The sequence below is a fragment of the Amyelois transitella genome, chromosome 19, assembly GCF_032362555.1.
Source record: "Amyelois transitella isolate CPQ chromosome 19, ilAmyTran1.1, whole genome shotgun sequence".
Taxonomy (NCBI): Eukaryota; Metazoa; Arthropoda; class Insecta; order Lepidoptera; family Pyralidae; genus Amyelois; species Amyelois transitella.
Window position 1 is genome coordinate 7323874 of NC_083522.1, and position 21923 is coordinate 7345796.

The following is a 21923-nucleotide window of genomic DNA, read 5'->3' on the forward strand; positions in this document are numbered from 1 at the left end:
GCTTTGTTATCGCGAATTAGACCCTTAAGCGCATTAATTTCATCGCTATGATTGACAGTTATGTGTAAAATTTGTGATGTCGTCACAAGATCTTCCCGCTATCACTTAATACATTTTCATATCTTTTACTTTAAAAACATTGTGCAGAGCATTAACTAATTGGCGTTAAGTAGCTTTAAAGTACTAGACCTTCACACTTGATGCTTTTGAAAGCAAAACAAATTTTTCAAATCGGACTATTAATGCCTGGAGATAACATACATTAAAAAATTCTTTCGAATTGAGAAGAACCTTCTATTTTCTTTGAGTCGCTTAAACTAAACAATAACCTTTGGTCGTATAATGCTTCTTTGCCTAATAATAATTTAAGTTGTCAATGGTTAACAATGTGTCGACAAGTGTCAAAATTGTCAAATAAATTCGCAAACCAATCTCGAAATGTTGACGAATCGCTGAAAGTTTGAATCAGAATTTGTTGTAAAATTATTGTTTTGGCATGGGATCGCATTCGTCATAATATTTCTAAGTGATTATCATAAATTGTACGCGCGATACCAATGTTAAGGAACACTATATCCTAGGGTCAGCAAATGAGTTTACATCAACATGTATTTTCCGATTGGTTGGCCTAAAGTTCTAAAGAATCTGGGTTCTGATAATCAAATTATAAAGCAAATTGTCTCTAACGTCGACAAAATATTATTTGCATCTTTAAGTGACGATTCTCTAAGTGTTTGGTACTGTAAGGTAAGTTGCCAAATAAATACTAATTGTACTATCTGGTTAAACAAAACTTTATGTTTGTTTGCCAAATACTAATGTTCATGTGTAGTGAATAATTGTCTGACTGGACTAAACCTTCTCTGGAAAAGAAATGATTGGTTATGATCTTATTACAAAATAACTAAGGTGTTGACAAAACAAAATGTGTCTAGGCATCTGATAAGCTTTCCATTGATAATGACCAGAAGCCTTTAATATTTAAACTAAATACAGATGGATGATATTAAGAACAACCCTTAGATTTAAGTCAAACAACTCTTTAAGTTAATATCATAAAATCTAGTAGGAGTTAGAGTGTGTTAAAGAAATTTATGTACATTATAATAATATACATGAATGAAGAGCTGTATGCCTTTATGAGCAGTCAGAAGTTATCTTAAAGAGCTTGTCTGATGGTGTATAAGTGTTGTTCTCAACATGTATGATATATGGAGTGGCAGAAGAAGCAAGAAAGTAGAACAAACTTATGTTTGAGAATAAAAGTTGTGTTTGGCAAAAGAATCATGTAAGTGGAATTAAAGAAATAAGAGCGCTTAGGAGAATAATTGTTGTAAAATTGAGTAGCAGGATAAAAAACTGTACTAACTAAATGTGATGTGAAAGAAATATAGTATGGAATTTGCAAAGTACGGAATTCAAGACTTACAAAGCTGGTTTGTTAACTCTTTATTGCACAAATAAAACATGATACTATACAGGTACTGGAATGAAAAAAATATATACAATGAGGATTTATTCCAATTGGGATTTCTTCCAGTCAACCAAATTAAGTAAACCAAGTATGAATATTCAAATTACAAAAGACAGCGCAAATGAAAAGAAATGAGGATGTGATATAATTATTATTTCAATAAATATAATATATATACGGGACAAATTACGCAGATTGAGTTAGCCTTGAAGTAAGTTCAAACTTGTGTTACGAGATACTAACTCAACATACTATATTTTATAATAAATACTTATATAGATAAACATCCAAGACCCAGGCCAATGAGAAAAAGTTCTTTTCTCATCATGCCCTGGCCGGGATTCGAACCCGGGACCTCCGGTGTCACAGACAAGCGCAATACCACTGCGCCACAGAGGCCATCAAAAAATAAATATTACACTTATTCTTTAATTTATGTATAGTCTTTAGATTTGTGTTTTTAAAGTTATTCTTTTAATTTATGACAAAAATATTTATGGAAAAAGTTATGTTACTTATGAATTACGAGGCTAAGTACCAGTTAAATAGAAAGCTAGCAACATTATCTCTTTTAATATTCACCAACTTAAGTTTTGGCTTTATGATGCATATCTAATGTTGGTAATTACCAAGCATATGCAATCTACATCCATAATTATGTAAATATGAACAGGCCAGTTTGCTTTCCGGCGAGTAGAATAGGCCACCTTATCTCTTCCTGTGTTTATTTTTTTTTTTTTGCAATGAGAACTATTTACAGTGGTCAATTATAAGTATAGATATAGTTTTTATGCTTATTCATCGAATTATTCTTCTTCATTATTATCCTTACCTATTTCCACTCTTTACATCACAGTATGTTGGTGTTTTTCCAATTTGTCATTTATTATTAGCAGTGATATATTGATCCTTGTTTTAAAATTTATAGTCAATTTTGGTTGGAATTTTAAGACCTACACAAATAATGCAATTAAAAATGTGTTATACATATATGTATGATGAGAAGAAAGAATGTGTGAATGTGAGCATGTGAGCAGAAATGAAATAACTAAATACAGCATAAGCAACAAATAGAAACAGTATGGTGCTGAAGCTGAATAACAGTTATAGCTGCCATATCTTAAACTATATTGCTTATAGCTTAGTCTATTATTATGCCATATCTTATTCTAAACATATTATACATATTTTGGCTGAAGTAATCTTATTTCTATATTATTGTTACAGCCAACTGTGCCAATTGTATTCCACAAAAGAAATGCGGACTCTCTTCAAAGATTGGGTGTAAATGTTGGGGTGGAATGGAAGCCAGATTCTTCCATGATATGCATCTCTGTAAGTATGACGGGCTTGCTATAAATGCCCAAAAAAGTTTATGTCTAGTATTTTATTTAGCCAGCTTGTGGAATAAACATGTACATCATTCATTCATCAGCCAATACTCATGCATTGTATAGTCTTGATTTCCGCCGAGACAGAGATCTGGGTTGTGCCTTATTTATTAGATTTTCCTATTAGAATAAGATCCCAGAGCCCCCAGACCTACGCCATTTTAGCAAAGCTGAAATTTTGAGGATTTTTAGTATAATGTGTTATTAAGAGGTACGCGTACCCACTACCTTGAAAGCGGTATTTGTGAATGTGAAAGTGAATTTTTTATGTACCTGTACTTCGTGCTACCTGAGAAACGGCCCCGCTTTCAAGGTTGTGGGTACGCGTACCTCTTAATAACACATTATACTAAAAATCCTCAAAATTTCAGCTTTGCTAAAATGACGTAGGTCTGGGGGCTCTGGGATCTTAGACTATATGAGGTTAACATAATCACAATGATTAAAGCAATTAAAAAATTATATAAAAATATAAGGTAGAACGGCCAAGTAAAATTACCCCCTGTTTATTGAAACCAAAATCATTAGGAGGGCCAGGTTTACCTTCAGTTGACTGCACAATGAGTGACCAGAATGTCCTTATCAAAACTTTCAGACTTCGGAAGGTCATCTAATCCTATACAATGTGGAGTGCCTCAGCGAACAGGCTGCTTATCAGCAGTACGACCCGCCCAACGCCAGCCTGCGACGGGACTCGGCCGAGTTGTTCGTCAAAGAGGTCATACCGTCGTTAAAAATTACTTTGGTAAGTTTATTATTTTCTTCTCCTATTATACATATAATATATGGGATAGGCTTAAAATGTTCGTCTTATAGGCGATGGGCTAGCAACCTGTCACTATTTGAATCTCAATTATATCATTAAGTCAAACAGCTGAAGCTCAGCTACAGCCCCGTTGTTTCTTTCCCCTGTAATTATGGGACAAAAAGTACTTATTATGTTATTCCAGGTTAAATTCCACCCAAGTACGAATTTTCATTGATGGCCGTCCAGTAGATCTAACGTGAGAGTAACAAACCTACATACACATATCTTCACATCCTTGACGTCATACCTTGTATCCTATTTTAAAAGTACCATAACCTTTTTGGTGTCAAAATTTGAGCCAGAAGGAGCATCATCTCTGAAACTTATCTCACAAAAAAGTTTTGTTACACGCTTTTATTTATATCGTACTATTTTTTTTTAATTATGATAAAGTCTCTTTTTTTTCAATATGATATTTTTACTTGTCACCAGTTCAAAGAAGTGTTAGTATGGGACGGACAGATCACTCGCATGTGCTGTATCTCAGGATCAGAGATCCTGGTGTGCACCACCCGAGCCCACCTGCTGAGGTACCGCTGGGACGGCTCGCAGAACAGGGACTACTGTCTGGACCTCGGCAGGATACCCTTCTCTATAAACCAGCAGGTCTCCAAAGGTTGGTTTTTGAGTTCTTTATATAGAGAAGTTATTGTTTTTTCTGGAAACTTGGTTTATAGTTATACTTTTTGAATTAGGTATACTAGATATGAAGTAAATTAACTTTTCCTCTTCTAATATAAGAAGAATGTAATAAGAATAATTATGATAAATTAATAAAATTATAGCAAAAAATTTTACGAAATCTGACTAATGATTGATGTGTCCACTGCCAAAAAAGGCGATTTTGTAATTTTCATTAATATTTAAAACAATTTTGATTCATATTTAAAACAATTTTGATTCATGTTTAAGACACCCTGGTATTATATTTAATATTTGCATTTTTACTTTCAGCCGAGCCAATTCTAGAAGACAACACTCACGTGAACGACATTGAGTACTCCCCTTTAGTGTGTGGGTTCGGAATCACGCTCAACGACGGCCGCGCCGCCTACCTCACCGCGCCCAATCTCAAGTTTGACCCCAATGTAAGAATACTTTTATTTCTTCAAGACTTTATTGCACAAAAGTAATTGCAGTTTAAGATGTGGTCCAAAACTGTCAAACAATACAATTATAGGTTGGTATATATTGAAAATATTAAGAATATGAAGCATTTAAAAAAAAAGTTTATACCAGCATTGGCGTAAGCAAACGAAAAACAACATTTATTTTGTAATAAAAAAAATTTGCCTATGTATTTCGCGCCTAAAATCATTTTATGGTTTGTTTTTAAATAATTTATGTGAAAAATATTTCTGCAATACAATTACAAATATAAAAACTGATTGAGTTAGTGGTTTTTTTTTCAACGTTAGTAATTGATATTTCCTTACTATATTGTACCAGATATTACTGGACACAGATTTGCGGGTAAGATGTGTTAGTTTGACCTCGCACAGTGCCGTGGCAAAGCCAGAAGTTGATGAGAAAGCACCCTCATTGTGTGTCAATTTGTTATCAGTTATATTTATTTAAAGCTAGTTGTAAATTTTGCTCTTTCATAGTAACATATATATTTAAGGCCCGAGCACATCTAAAGTTGGTTAAAAGCAGCGCAGTTTAAAAGGGGTATCATTTAAGCTATCACCAATTTAATTAGTTTTGTGTTTCTTAAATAATAGGGTTTGTCCTCAACATAGTAGATCTGTCACCAAAATGTAGTCACCAAACAATGCAAAATCAGTTCCACAATAAATCACCTAAAATCCTGAGATATAAGGTCTAGTACCAAATAAATGTTTTTGTATGTATTATAATAGGTGTGTCCTAATAAGTATTTAAGCAAACTAATTTAAGGAGATCACCAATAAATCATATTATGTTACTAGAAAATTGCATTAAGTTCAAATAAAAAATTAGGGTTGTCATCATCGTTTCAACCAAAAGATTCTGCTACTTAACTAGACTCCCAAGGTTCTAAATTTCCACTGGTAGTATAAATTATATTTAAATAAAATTTTTTGCAGAGTAGTAAATAAAACAATTAAAGTTAAAATAATCAATATTTATTGTTGAAAATAATTACCACTGAACAATCAGCGCTGGTTTAAATAGCTGGCTTATGGCTAGCAGAATAGTAGATAAAACACGTAATTAAAGTTAAAATAATCAATAGTTAACTACTACCCATCGTTGAGGCCGGATTGGTCAATTTTTAAAGCGCGCCAATTTGTCTCCGCCCCTTTGATCATTTTTCCATTAAAATTATAAATTGACTAGCTGTTGCCCGCGACTTCGTCCGCGTAAATTTTGAGTTGAATCTTGATCATACAGTCAGATACAGACAGACAGACAAAAAATGTAAAAAAAAATTTCTTTCCGTTTCAGTCAAAATATTTTTCAATTTTTTTTTTCAATTTATTTATTATTGATTTTGATATATTTTCGACATAATTTGTTTTTGTATGGACTCAATTGTCTGAAATAAATGATTTTTATTTATTTTTATTTTATTTATTAAACGTACAGACAAAATATTTTAACCATTTTATTACATGTAGTATTTTGAATTTTAGTTTTTTTAAAATAAAATACTCAAACAACACAAAAAAAAAAAAGATTTTGATTAAAAAAATATCTTGTTTTGTTGGGGCTCGAACTTAGACCGCCAACTTCACAGTCTCACGGACCAACTACTGGACCATTGAGGCCGTTGCGGTGGTGTCGAAATTAAAGTAGACTACATATGGTCACGTCTGTATCCCTTGCGGGGTAGACAGAGCCAACAGGCTTGAAAAGACTGAATGGCTACGTTCAGTTATTTGACTTAATGATAGAATTGAGATTCAAATAGTGATAGGTTGTTCGCCCATCGCCTAAAAAAGAATTCCAAGTTTGTAAGCCTATCCCTTAGTCGCCTTTTACGTCATCCATGGGAAAGAGATGGAGTGGTCCTTTTCTTTTTTGTATTGGTGCCGGGAAGCAAACGGTACTAAACAGTGGCGTAGCGTGAGTGTCGGCTGCCCGGGGCGGAAGACAATTTTGCCGCCCTCTTATTTAGGTATTTTAATTTGATGTACAGTATACATTACATACATTCATTATAGAGAACTTTTCGACGATAACAGTCATCATAATTTTGCATTATACAGGTTAGATTTTAAATAAATAAGCTTGTCTAAGTTTTACAATCACATCACATTTATTAATACAAAAATTCTTTTACTTTAACCAATTTGATACATGGATATAACTTAGTTACCTATCACTTAAGCTTATTTTATTTAATCTTGTCTATCGTCCAGGTGTACCTACGATATACGATGTGAGGTGTACGACGATAGACAAGATTAAATAAAATCAATTTTTAATTAAAACTAGAACGATACTATAATTTTATATTAACGAGTTTTTGTTAGAATTAAAAACAAAACTTCCGTCTTCAATAAAAAAAATATATGTCTACTTTTTTTAAGAGCAAACTTTATTATTTGTTGTAAAATTTTGCCGCCCCCTAAAAGTGCCGCCCGGGGCGGGCCGCCCCTGCCGCCCCCACTACGCTACGCCACTGGTACTAAAGTAGTCTAACAAACCAAATTTGATTTGAAAAATGATTTTCACTTATATTTATATGTTATAGGTATTATGCTGTCTTACAATGATAAATGACATAAAATTTTAAATTTCGTAACTTATTTGCAGGCAAACTCATGCCTTAAGTTCATTCAAATGTCGATATCTTTTTTTTTAGCAAACCGATTTTGATGAAACAAACTTTAAATGTTCTTCTGAATTAAAACAAAGCAATTGGTGAAAGTTTCAAGTAAATCGGTTTAGTACTTTCGGAGATAATCGTTATCATACATACAGACAGACTGACAGACAAGAAATTCAAAAAAAAATTTTTTGCTTTCTATTATTCATTTTAAGTGTCCCTCTATCCATTTCAGTCAAAAATACTAAATGTACAGACAAAATATTTTTACTGTTTTAAAGTTGTCATACAAAGTCTTTTTTTTTAAGGATGGGAAATCATCAAATGACCTCTCCCGCTCGGAGACGGGACGGAGTGTCAGACTTTTACTGACTAAAACCCACCTCGTTCCTTCAGTTGCCCTTTGCGTTCCGGGGCCACGGTATCTCGTTAGAACTTTCCCGCAGCCCCGGCTCAGTTTATCCCGTTTCCCCCCCTTGGGGGTTGACATTTCAAAAATCCCTTCTTAGTGCTCACTTATGTTACTAAAGGAACCTCTGTTCAAAATCTCAGACTCCTATACCGAGCGGTTTCGGCTGTGCGTTAATAAATCAGTCACCCAATCGCACCCCCTAAATCACGATTGGAGGGTAGTTTGAAAAAACTTATAATGTCAAACATATTTACTTGCCTATGTACGTGTTCATGCCAAGTTTCAAGTTTATAAACCCAAGGAATAAGATTTTTCATAGAAACGTTTTTACCCCTTTTCCCCCCCTTGGGGGTTGAATTTCCAAAAATCCTTTCTTAGTGCTCCCCTACATATCCCAAGGAACCTACATTCCAAATTTCAGCTGTCTACGACCAGTAGTTTCGACTGTGCGTTGTCTGTCAGTCAGTCACTCAGTAACGGAAGAGTTTTATATATATAGATGTATTAAATTGGTAACGAATACTATTAATTTAATATCTGAACGAAATAAAATGTTACTACTGTATTGGTGACAAAATATCAAATAAAAAGGAGTCGCAGTCAGGGATCGATAATCGATTTATTTGGTGACAGATCTACCATTCTGAGCACAGAGCTATTATTTAAGTAACAAAACTATTATTATAAGAACGAAGTTTATATTCATGTAATTCAATATAATTTTATTGGTTATCGATCTCTTATTTTACACATATATTAACATTAATTTGATAATTCATACCTGGGAACAATTTTTGTTTATCTGAGAACGAAAATATTTCGTGGCGATAGATTTATTTATTAGGTGATACAACTTGATGACAAATATAAATTTTGGTGATAGAAAATATAGTTCCCGTTTAAAAGCGGGCCCGCACTAACTTATATCGCAAGAAACTTTTCAAAGCCGTCACACTGCAGCGCGGGCTCGCTGTCAAACTGCATTGTTTCTAAGTTATTTTTATTTTGCTCGGGCCTTTATAGAGCGCTTTTGTTTGTTGCTACAAACACAATAATAAATTAGGAAGTAAACGGAAAGTCCAAGCGGACTGGATATGTACCTACATCACGTCTATATCCGTTGCAGGGTAGACAGAGCCAACAGTCTTGGATTGGACAACATGAATTATTATTGAGAAACTAGTACAAGAATAGTAAAGTGTTGCTTATTTTAATATTTTCCTTATTTTCAGGCCGTTCAAGGTATCTGGGCACAAGGCATCGACGACGCCACTTGTACGAGAGTCAATCATAAGTTTAGACTTATTGCCATTGGCAGAAAGAAGTGAGTCAATATTGTTTGTTTGTAAATACTTTATTGTACATAACAAATTTTTAGTAGTACATATATAAAAAGACATTAAAAATATTATTTACATTACTTTTACGTATTTCATTTAACTAGTTTGATATCAATGATGTTTTGATAATATCCTCAGAAATGTTTACAGCTATTATAATATACTAAAATTTATTGGAAATTGGTTTTAAATTAAATTTATTGAAAAAGTAGGCAACTCGCGGCTTTGCAAAACCTAAAGTGATTTTTCCAAATCTGAATAAATTATAATTAACCGTTTTTCTTTTATGCGAAATTCAAGAAAATAACACACACTCTTTACACATTTGAAATATTATTTGCGAGATTGCTATTTGATCTTTTACAGTTGAATTTAAATTTATGCTATGTAAATGACTTGAATCATTGTACGGAGTTCTCAAATGTACAGCTTAATTTATAAGAGGTATAGTTTCGCCATGTTAATGTGTTCATTTTTGTTCGCAGTTCTCAAATTGACGTGTTCACGATAGACGAAGCGACGGGGGGGTTAGAGCTCTCCCACACAATGGTGCTGAGCTCCAAGGATTTCCCGGGGGATCCAGGCCCTGTAAAATGTATGAGGTAAGTATGTAGTGATGACGGTAAAGATAGCTTATTCATGCAACAAATTGTTAATGTTTACCTGTCGTATTTCTAAGGAAAATATTTCTTTTTGATTGTTAATATTTAATATATATTGCAATTTACGACAGAATGTTGTTTACGAGTATGTACTGTAATATAAATACGAGTAGTTAAGGGTTTTTAAAATTATGTGACATTATTTTATCATAATCATTATTAAACTCAGGCTTTTTACATTAGTGCCATGTGACACCAATAAAATAAAAGAATACTACCACTCCATCTCGTTCCCTTGGATGTCTTAAAAGGCGACTAAGGGATAGACTGAAAAACTTGAGATTCTTTTTTTAGGCGATGGGCAACTAGCAACCTGCTACTATTTAAATCTCAATTCTATCATTGAGCCAAGCAGCTGAACGTGACTGTTCAGTCTTTTCAAGACTTTTGGCTGTGTCTACCCCGCAAAGGATATAGACGTGATTATATGTATGTTTTTACGTTAAAGTTATTTTGCTCTGTTCTCTCTGCTGTATTTGAATCTCAATTCCAGCTGTACTGCTTAACATGACCTTTCAATTGTATTTTGCAGTATACATGTGCACTTTACCGCACCAACAACTTAAAGTTGTTTCCCTTTGGTCAGCCGATAGAGTGGTAGAGAATGCCAAACGGCTTTAAGACCGTTGTATCACTACATAGTATAAAGGAAAGTCGCTTCCCACTTCTCTACTCTGTATGTATGCTTAATATCTTCAAAACTACACAACGTATTTTTGATGCGGTTTTTTTTTAATACATACATACATACATATGGTCACGTCTATATCCCTTGCGGGGTAGACAGAGCCAACAGTCTTGAAAAGACCACTTGAATGGCCACGTTCAGCTATTTGGCTTAATGATAGAATTGAGATTCAAATAGTGACAGGTTGCTAGCCCATCGCCTAAAAAAGAATCCCAAGTTTGTAAGCCTGTCCCTTAGTCGCCTTTTACGACATCCATGGGAAAGAGATGGAGCGGTCCTATTCTTTTTTTATATTTTATAAGGGACGTATAAATTGTACCCGTGCAAATCCGGTGCGCATCGCGTCGTAATAAATGTACCTATGTGTGTGTGTGGGGGGTCAGGTGGTCGGCGGACGGGCGCGCGCTGGCGGCGAGCTGGGCGCGCGGCGGCGTGGCGGTGTGGAGCTCGTTCGGCGCGCTGCTGGCGTGCTCGCTGGCCTGGGACCACGGGCTCGGCCGCGAGCTGCGCGCGCGCACCCCGCTGCGCGTGCCCAGCCTGGTCGGTGCTGCTCCAAATTTGATGTCACATTTATCATTACTAATCATTGTTTTGCCTAAATACAGTACATTATACAGAATATATATATATATATATATATATATATACCCCTCCGGGAAAGAGGCGTGATTTTATGTATTTAAATTAAATATCAAAAATTACTTTAAAAATTCAGTATCAATTTAATACACATACTCACACTATAGTTCACAAAATTTCACTCGCTCGTTTATTACCTTTGAGTGAGCGAGCGAAAGAACTAGCCGATTATTCCATCGCCTCGCTTCTAACGCCAACTATTGCAAAACGTACTTGATGAACGATGATACATATCGAACAAAATCAATTGATGAGTGTGAGAGCACTGCTTTTGTCCAGTCTCCAACCTTAAAAATCTCAGATCAGGAGTCGTTGAAATAAGAATCCCAAGCTTATAAGCCTATCCCTTAATGGCCTTTTAAATACGACATCCATGGGAAATGAGATGGAGTGGCCCTATTCTTTTTTATATTGGTGCCGGGAACCACACGACCTATGTACGTACATACATACATAAAATCACGCCTCTTTCCCGGAGGGGTAAGCAGAGACTACCTCTTTCCACTTGCCACGATCTCTGCATACTTCCTTCGCTTCATCCACGTTCATAACTCTTTTCATGCAAGCTCGGCGGGTACTTTTGACCTGACCCTTTACCAGGACGTCCTTAATTTGATCAAGATACGTTCGTCTAGGTCTTCCCACTCCGACCTTTCCCTCCACACCTATGTAATAATAACCAATAACTTTTCTTCAACAGGAGTGGGCGACAGAAGGCTACCAACTGTGGATGGTGAGGGCGGACGGGGAGACATCGTCACAGCTGATCCAACTGGACTTTGTCAAGAGTCCGCTTAGTGTTAATCCTTGTATGGTAAGTCACACGATAAGTTTGTTTTTTTTACAGACTTCAAAAAAGGATGAGGTTCTCAATTTGACCGTCATTTTTATGTGTGTTTTACGCGTGCCTCTGTTGTTTATTGATATTCAGGGACATGTATTGCAGTATAATTTTTCTACCTTATAGGGTTTGTGACCTTTTTTTTACTAGTTGAGTCTTTGACTAACGATCCAGGAGAACATATTCTTCTATTTGATCTACTTGATTACTCATAATCAATAGGACTAGAACAAATTGTGATATTGCTTACGAAACGCTTCCGTACCGTAAAAGCGTTGGCAATTACTGTATTATTGAGCTGAAGTAACTCAGAAAAGAGTTTAATAAATGCCCTAAGATTCAAAACCAATACCTATCTGTTATGTAAAATAAATAAAAGAAAACATACCACGCTATACATATAATATTAGATTGAGTCGCGTCTCGCTCGCTCGCTCGATCGTCGCTCGCTCTTAAACCGGTAAAATAATAATTGTGATTTAATACTTCTTTCTAGAGCAACCAAAGGCACCTCTATCTACAAGCAGACGACAAATTATACGTGAACTTGGAAGATAATCTCACGAAACGGACAAAAATCTCCATAATCGACGCCACGGCGGATTCCTACCAAATAGAAAACGGCGCGATTGAAAATAATAATTTAGAGTTCGACAGCGGCGCGAAGTACAGAGAGTTTATTGATGATAACGAGTGTAGGAAGCAATGGATAGTGTTGCCGCTGCCGGCTACGTACATAGCGACAAACTGGCCTTTAAGGGTAAGTAGTTAGTAGAAGTAGTAGGCTCTATGTAATAATATTACATGATTTTATAATTAATAAATGGTAACCTAACGTACAAATTATAAGGGTGTATGCACAATTGCGTTAGCTAAGTATGCGAAACAGAACTTTTAAACTGAACGAGGGCTTTTACGTTTATTTTTAAACTGATTGTGTCTTCTTCGCAAGGGAGAAAGACGTGTATGTGTTGATCTATTGTACCAGGTGGGATGTAATAATCAATATTGATAGTACCACGTCCTATTTAATGAATGAAGAATCTCAACCGTTGTAAAATATGAAGCTTCTACTTTGAACCTTTTTGCCTGTTAGCCATACAAAGTTTAATACAGCATTATTACAAAAAAGCTTATTTGGTCGCCCAATGTCTACAATGAATTTCCTATATCTATGCACTAAATAACGAATGTGATAATCAAAAAGAGCCTCCTTAATCTTCTTGCACAATTATGTTGTTACAAACTGGTTGACTTCATCAAATGATCAATTTTATATTTAATATTAGTGACATTTGTAGGCAGGATGCTGAACACTGAGTAGAACAAAATGTAACACCATTGTAACCTGTTTCTACAAATTAAAAAATATTTATATTGATATTCTCACCAACAGTACAGTGCAATAGACGAGGAGGGCCTGAACATTTGCGTGGCGGGGCGCGCTGGTCTGGCGCATTACAACTGTACCGCGAAGAGATGGAAATTGTTCGGGAACGAAGCGCAGGAGAAAGACTTCGTGGTCACCGGCGGCATTCTGTGGTGGCGTGACTACATTGTGCTAGGCGAGTATATAAAACTAAGAATCACTACACAGTATAAAACAAAGTCGCTATTTTAGTCTGTTTGTCTGTAATTTTTGCTTAAATCTTTAAAATTACGCAACGGATTTTGATGCGGTTTTTTGTAACAGGTACTAGAGTGATTCAAGAGGAAGGTTTTTATGTATAATAACATTTATAATTTTGCACCCGTGCGAAGCCGGGGCGGGCCGCTAGTTTAATATAAAAAAATGTAATGACACTCTGCTGAATTTTATCCTTTTTCACGATACTTGAGCATGAGTGAAAGGGACAATACAAAGGGAAGATCTTCCGCCGAACCACGGCTCCGACGAGGTTGTGTCGGAGCAATCCGTGTAATCTTTGCTTGCGCGATTTAATATACGCGCTGCGATAGGCCAAGTGGAGTGTGACATTTGAGGTATCGCCACAGACCCTTCGCTGCTATTGGTTGAGCGCGTCGTGTGATTATCAGTTGTGATTTGTGACGTAGAGATGTCGCCACAAGTGGAATGGGTAGATCAGAACTTGCTTGGATAATTGCCGTTAATTTGAATGTGTTGATTTTCTAGTAGCATTAGTTCGTACGACTTAATTTACTTATAACAAGTCATTGGTAAATTGTTTTGATCACTGAGGTTTGAAACAGTGGCCCTTTGTTTTTTCACCTGAACACTTTTTTTAATATTACATCACCGTTCACAGTTCCATTTTTCTACCGTCAAAACTCATTGATATATATATTTTCCTCAGGTTGCTACAGCATCATAGACCAGCACGACGAGATCCGCTTCTACCCGCGCGACTCGAAATTAGACAACAAATTCGCTAAAATAGTTCGCGTGCAATCGCAAGTGTTCGTTCTAGACATACTGGACGATCAGCTCGTGGTGTTCGGCGCAGACGCACTGGTTACTATATACGAGCTGGGATTGGACAATGGTTCGTATTACCATCATATTTGGCAGAAGTTGTTTTAAAATATCTTTTTAATAAACAAACTGACAAAAATAAACCACAGAGATGAAATTTAAAAGATATGTCAATAGAATTTTTATATTTGTTGGGCAACGAAATTGGTTTAGTCGTACTTTGGGATATATACAATTTTGTAAAAAATTAAAGTGTTCGTAAGGTCTAATTTCCTGGTTAAGAACTAGTAAGATAAACAATTGACTATCACCCTACCGTCTTTACGTCCTCTCAGTGGAGAGGCCTCAGGGATGACACTACCTGGAGGATGATCTTAATATATTTTTTTGCAGATGGCAACATCGACATGCGTTGCGTACAAGCGGTGGATATCTCAGCGTTGTCACACCCCGCGTGCGTGGTGTCGGCCGCGCTATGTCGGCTGGGTGACGTACACATTAATAAGAATACTGCCCCGGTTTCGGCGGTGTTGCGACAACCGGACTCTTTGGTAAATAATTCAAATTTTGACAATTCTCTGTTAAATAAGATATAGGTACAATTTTGTAACTATCGCTAGTAGACTATTAAAGATCTTTCTTTAAGAAAAATTCTTAAGATCGGACCATGATCAGAGAGTTTAGAATCTTCGGTGCTATGTCCCGCCTCGTGTGCGGTGTCGTCTATATCGACTGGGTGACTTTAAGTATTCTGCTCCGGCGTCGGCGGTGTTACGCATCCGAAATCTTTGAATTTTTATGTTTGTTTGTTTGTAAACTCTCATTGTATATAAAAAAAGCAAACAATTTGATTTATATTGTCCCTATAGGAAAGATGAATTATTGACAGTTACGGCTAGGATCATTAACTATGATGTGGGTTTGGTAGGCCACCACAGTGAGAGTAGTGTATGGTGAACTGTCTTCCCCAAAAATTGTTCATGTCAGATTAACAGATGAAAAAATAACTTTTAAACTACCTTGAAACTAACAGTGAGTCACAGAGAAGAAACACCACGTTCCATATCTGAAAGTAGCTTTTTTTTATGTGTGCATTTGTACGTACTTTACATTTAAGCTACTTTCTTATATTTACTCATTTGTGTAGGTGATCAACGCTAGCGGCAAGCTGATGATGGTGCAGCGAGAAGAATATGACACGGACGAGGACAATAACCCTGTAAGTGCCTTTGTATACTTCCTATACAATATAAGGTTTTGTGGTTTTCATTTCATATATTCGTGTGTATAATGTGAAAAAGCTCTAGTAAATAGTCCATCAATTATTTGTTGAGCTTCTATTTTCAAAATTCTGGCTGACCAATTCTCCTACAGGACCTTTGTAATGTTTTAAATATCTAAATCGGTTATGATAACATGATGAATGGACGGAAAGGCAACAGGAATGAATGAATGGATGGAACAGTCGAAGATCTGTCAATAGATGCGATAAAACATGTTTACAGATTTTTGTTTTTGTTTGTGATTAAAAATGCCAATATTCAGTTTCCTAACATAAAGCTGAGGTCGCATATTATTTAATTCCACATTGTTTTGGTTTCCTCCAAACATCAATTACAACCCGAATTATGATCAAACCAATTAGTTCCTGTAATAACACTAATAAGTGCAGTTTACAAATCTAATTGGTCAATTTCACTAATCATCGCATCACATACTTCGATCATGTAACTCGCACATATACATACTATTGATCCTGTTTTCACGTATCACTTCACACTATCAGGTTTCTTTAATTAATTTTTATTGATTCTGATGAAATGCTTAATTAATGCTGACATTCTTTTTGATTATAAATTCAGTTATATTACAAGGAATTATTTTGAATAGAATACGAAGTATTTTAAGTATCTTTACGTATAAGAATAAATGTATGAGTAACTTCAAAATGATTGACAATTTTTGTTAACATTTTTAAAGCATACATTATCTTTCACGTGACAACTTGCACCAGAATCTACTTACTACTAATCTTGTCAACTTATCGTAAGATAAATTTAGTCAAATAAATATCTATGCGTACAGACATAAACTGCTTTCTTGTTTAATTAAATTTTTGCCATCATCACCATCCAAGAAAATCAAAATTCAGTTTCGTTTATAAATAAATATGTTTATTTACAACGATAAAATACATAACATTTGGCAGGTACACTTCGTTGCTGTGGACAATACCACTTAACTCTTATTATAGACCTGAGTGTATTTTTGCACGACAGGGCAAGAAAATATATGCAAGAACACACTAGCGCCGCGAGTAACTTATATGTTACCTATACAATAAGAGGCACCTACCTGTTTCACCATAAAACAGTCGGCTGTCTATAATGGTGAAACAGGAGGATTTTATATACATTAATACATTATACATAATTTATATACATTTTGAATCAATGTTTGGTCTTGACAGTCAAAGTCTTTCCGTGCATATCGATGGGTCCGACGGCCCATCGGCGGACGATATTGCCTGAATGTCCATCATACTTAGTGCCTGAGATCGAGAGCCAGGGTTTAGCGGGTAGGGGGTACAGCGGCAAGTAGTCCAATGTTGGGAAGTGGTGGATCAGAGGTGCCGTGTGGAGCAGAGGTTCGACGATTGGTGTATGGACCAGTGGGGCGATCGGGGCTATATCCACGATTGGGGCAATAGGTGCCGCTTCGACCACCGGGGCGTGCACGACTGGTCTGACATCTGTGATGACGGGTTTGACGGCCGGTAGTGCGACGGAGTGTATGTTGGGTCCAGTTCTCTTGACCACAGCGTTGAACCCTCTCAGAGGGTCCGCGGTGTACTCCACGACTCGGATGTTGCCGTCGGGCTCGACGAGCGAGTAGGCTCCGTGCACGACGTCGCCGTGCCTCGTCTCCCATTGGCCCTTATTGTCGCCAGTAACGGGGTCATTGACCGCATAGTTGAACTTGTAGCTTGGATCTGGCTGAAATTTAAATTGAGAACATTATATAACAGTTTTCGCATTATGAAGTTAGATTGTGAATGGCAATATTATGACTTGGAAAGTAAATACTTAATGGGTCATCCCGTGAACAAAATGTCTCTTGCTCTTGTAACCTGAATTTTAGGCAAACTTATAATCGCATATATCATTTCGTAGTGATTGGGATAGGAAATTAAATTCAAGTATCACAATCCTTAGAAGATATTTTTTTAATACTGTGTTACGTTTGTTGTTTGTGGCCCTTCGAGTCTTTTCGAGATTGTTGGCTCTGTCTATCCAGTAATGGATGAAAGTGATACACGTATGCATACTTACAATTCTCTCAATGGTAGTAATGGGAGCATACGATAATGCTAGTGGCGGATTCGCAGTGGTCACCGCGACCGCAGCTAAGAGGCACGATATCTGAAAAAAATATAACATATAGATGTTAATAAAAAAAATATATGTTTAAAATCCGCAGCTGAGGGCAGAATGCATTTGAAACTACAGCTATACACCCTAATGGTTGACTGGAAGAGATTGCTTTAACGATAAGTCCGCCTTTGTACCATATAGCTTATTATATTTAGTTCTAATTATTTTTTCTCTTTTTAGAGGTATCTAGCCTTATTTTTTCTAATTTTTTTTCATATTTTTTGACATTTTTAAGTTACTTTGAGAACATCAATGTAACAAAAATAGAGGCGCATGATGATACGTATGTTTATATTAAATTGCAATAAAAATAACATTTTCAAGCGGACTGGTGTTAGCCAGACACCGACCATACAAACTATGTTTTTTTTTTTAATTTTCACTAAATGTAATTATTTTCTGGGTATTGGCGAAATTAAAAATAATACAATTAAATTACCGCCAAATATGTATTCATATCGGTAACTGTAGGTAGTCCAGTGAGCAAACGAAGTGCACTGTGCCATTCAATTTTTGCATTCGCATATTTATACTAGACTGATTATTCTAGTGGACTACACCCGGTTTTCGCGATAATCATCCGTTTTTTTTCTTCAATTATTCCTGTGTTCCCAAAAGTCTAACTCGTTTATTACGCTCCTAATTACATAGTTATACGCCTTAAATAATGACAATATATGCATGTAAATTGGATTTAATAGGCAGCAGTTGCTCACCTTGGTAAGAAATTGCAGTAACCAGTAATTTATTGAATATCAATTGCGAATTAATTTTTGTCTTTGTAGCCGAGGGGCCAATTTCACCCCTCATTTGCCACCTAAAGGTGCTACATAGAGGCATACGTGGTATATCATAATCAGTAAATGTGAACTTAGTTTCAGGATTACATAAACTTGTTTATTCTCTCTCATCATAATAATTTATCGATTGCATTATCATCTATCGGCTTTAAAATTTTCTAAACACGACATGATATGGTTGCATTGCGACACTGTGATAACAGTTTCCATTTTCAAAGATTTGATCATTCAACAAGTGTTAAAACTTTGTGAAAACGAAACGACTGACAAGTGACAGACGAACAAACAATAAAATTAAAAAGCAACAAATTGTTTAACGGATCTGATACCTTGCATGCTGTAAAAATATTTTGTAAGTTTATTCGGTCGCTTGTCTATCCGTAACTAACATTGGGATTTTTAATCACACTTTGTGTTTTAATAGCATTGTCCATATCCACACGAAGTGATAAATAATTTTTATTATTTTCGCTGGGAAAAACACAATTAACTTTCGAAGAGTATATTTGAGCACACCATGCAGTCTGTCATTATTTTGTTTAATTTACCCAAAATTGTACTATGGTGACATTATAAAATTGTGTTTAAATTTGAAACCTGATGCCATGCCGAATCATGCGTCACCTGATGTTCTGAAACCACTTTTATGTTTAGGATCATAATAAATAAACAATAACAAATACACAGCACCTAACCTGTGATTTTCTAAATTATATAAAATTGCAGACAAAGTCAAGTAATCAATCATATATTTGTCTTCATGTTGAAAAATGTATGCTCGTCTGTCAACGGTATATAGTAGTACTATTTGAATTTGATAATGCGCGTGACGGGTCGGTACTTTATTGGTCATCTTCATTCTTCTGTCATTAGTCTCGGATAATACTTAATACTTTCAATGAGCCGTGCTGTTTTCGACACTTTAGAATTAAACCCATTGGAAGATTAGTGGAAAGATGTAGACTCTGCCTACCCCTTCGGGAACAAGGCGTGATTTTTTGTATGTATGTAGAATTGAACCGTTCCATATCATTCCCATGGATGGCGTAAAAGGCGACTAAGGGATAAGCTTACAAGCTTGGGATTGCGCATGGAAACGAAAGTCAGACGACAGGCAGACAGACAATGATGATTCTTTATAGACTTAGTGATTTTCTGGTTAATGAGCAGTTACGTTTTTTAAATACAGTTTCAACCAGTGGGAGTGAATTTTAAAACATTAAGTTCTATAAACTTCGTGTAAGCCGCCGATCGCCGATTTAGGATCCTCTTGACTTGACCAATCCTGACCTGCGTACGTTCGTCATATCAATTCTTATGTTCAAATATGAAAGCTCCTTGTCCTATAAAATAAATTACAGGAAATGTAAATAGTATTTCCTGTAATAGTTTAGTAGTGAATAGAACCTGGAAATACTTTCACCCTTAAAAAGTAACTTTATCTTTAGGTGTTATGTACTATATACGATCTATGGGCGAAGCCGTGGCGGGCTGCTAGTCCACAATAATAACATACATACTAATATTACTACTACTATTACTACTTATAAATCAAGCCAACCGAAGGGTAGGCAGAGAGGTATCTTTTCACTTGGCACGATCCCTGCATACTTCTTTTGCTTCATCCACACTCATAACTCTCTCCATGCAAGCTTCGTCGTCGCAAGTCAGTTTCGGGTACTCTTGACCTGATCTTTTGCCAGAACGTCTCCAATTTAGGTATACATTCTATCGAGAACTATTGGTATCAAGATACGTTCGTCTAGGTCTTCTCGCTCCGCCAGTCTCACGTCACAACATTGCCTTATCACGCTGTAGCTTATCCTGAAACTCAATTTTTAATCACTGATTATACTCCTAAGCGCTAACATTTCCACCGCTTTTATTCTACTTTCGTTCTTCTAATAACAGTAAAAATTTGTAATATTGTATGTTTATAAGGAATAAACTCAAAAATTTGGCACATAGAATTTTTGATGTACTGACTTGACATAACTGACTCAAAAATTGATGCACTGACTTGTTTTTGACATATCAACGTAAGTAAAGATTTAAAATTTGGCATGTGCTTTTGTGGTCTCGGGGGCATAGATTTTCCAGAAATTTCAGCGGGAACGGATATAAACAGAATTTTTCATTTTATTGCGGTTATAAAAAAAAGATACATTTTTTAGGCAATCTTAATTAAATAAAAAGCCCTTTTAATGATTTTTCATGGCATTAAATGGCTTGTGATTTTATGTTGTCTAATTAAAGAAGTATTGAACCAAATATTATAAAAAACGGTCCTTTGAGATTTGGTAATCGGCGAAATTTTATTCTAATAATTTGTTTCTGGAATTTCCTACGGTAGTGAAGGACCGGGAGAAGGTCAAATATCTTCTAAAAAAATCATCAACGAATTATAAAAATATTTTATTTACAGTTATAAATACAACTTTTACATATATCTCAAATCTTCAATATATGGGACTAGTTTCTTGACAAGGCGATGGTGGGTTAAAACATACATATCACCTTTATCATTGAGATAAAAATACTCTCATAGAGAAGAATACAAGTGGTTATCCACCGCAGTAGATAATATCGCTTCAATGTTTTTTCCTGAACACCAATTTAGTTCCTGGCGTCAGAGGTATAGGTCCGGTCGTCCATTTGTATAATTTACCATTTACTAACTTCTTGCTGAAGACTGTGGCGTGTCCTGTGATAGGTACCCAACCGCCGAACGAATGAGTGAGCGGGTCCCATGGTAGGCTCCACGGTCCGAGAATCGTTGAATGTGACAGAATAGGGGCAGCGCCAAAGCCGTAATTCAACGGAGCTATCAAAGGTGCAATAGGCGCGTGTGGGACTCCAAGCAATGGTACATTTTGTAGTAACGGTATTTTCGGCAATATTGGAAGCGGGTGGAGGTTAGGACCAGTCTTTTTGACTATCGCGTTGAATCCAGTATGGCCGTCGGCGGTGTAGTCGACGACGCGGATGCCGCCGTCGGGTTCTAGCAAAGAGTAGGATCCCTTGACGGCGTCTCCGTTGCGCACCTCCCATTGCGCCTTCTTGTCTCTCGTGTGGGGATCGTTTACGGCATAATTGAATGCGTAGCGTGAGGTGTCCTGGAATTGAGAAATGATATTTAACTGATGATGATATTTAACAATACTCTGAAATGACGGAATATGTTGCGGATAATTATCTGTTCACGAAACCAATCAAACAACCAACATACGACAAAACGTAGAT

The 21923-nt window shown here is 36.0% G+C and overlaps 2 protein-coding genes across 2 annotated transcripts in view; one reads left to right on the top strand and one right to left on the bottom strand.

Annotated features, from left to right (window-relative positions):
* The first annotated feature begins 408 nt into the window (after nucleotides 1-408).
* Nucleotides 409-21923, top strand: part of LOC106132717 (guanine nucleotide exchange factor subunit Rich) — a 36274-nt gene continuing 14759 nt past the window's right edge. Inside the window, exons 1-14 of the mRNA XM_060949467.1 lie at nucleotides 409-747; nucleotides 2702-2809; nucleotides 3461-3610; nucleotides 4106-4289; nucleotides 4628-4761; nucleotides 9075-9166; nucleotides 9668-9784; nucleotides 10916-11072; nucleotides 11872-11985; nucleotides 12509-12772; nucleotides 13409-13577; nucleotides 14328-14516; nucleotides 14840-14997; nucleotides 15594-15665. Of these exons, the coding sequence (XP_060805450.1) occupies nucleotides 607-747; nucleotides 2702-2809; nucleotides 3461-3610; nucleotides 4106-4289; nucleotides 4628-4761; nucleotides 9075-9166; nucleotides 9668-9784; nucleotides 10916-11072; nucleotides 11872-11985; nucleotides 12509-12772; nucleotides 13409-13577; nucleotides 14328-14516; nucleotides 14840-14997; nucleotides 15594-15665 (2049 nt within the window). The 5' untranslated portion in view covers nucleotides 409-606. The remainder of the gene's footprint in view (nucleotides 748-2701; nucleotides 2810-3460; nucleotides 3611-4105; nucleotides 4290-4627; nucleotides 4762-9074; nucleotides 9167-9667; nucleotides 9785-10915; nucleotides 11073-11871; nucleotides 11986-12508; nucleotides 12773-13408; nucleotides 13578-14327; nucleotides 14517-14839; nucleotides 14998-15593; nucleotides 15666-21923) is intronic.
* LOC106132718 (cuticle protein 7) lies at nucleotides 16897-20417 on the bottom strand. The gene is made up of 3 exons (XM_013332229.2): nucleotides 20242-20417; nucleotides 17779-17868; nucleotides 16897-17442 (listed from the first exon to the last, which is right to left on the bottom strand). Exons 1-3 carry the CDS (start codon nucleotides 20287-20289, stop codon nucleotides 16897-16899), a joined length of 684 nt encoding a protein of 227 aa, XP_013187683.2. The 5' UTR covers nucleotides 20290-20417.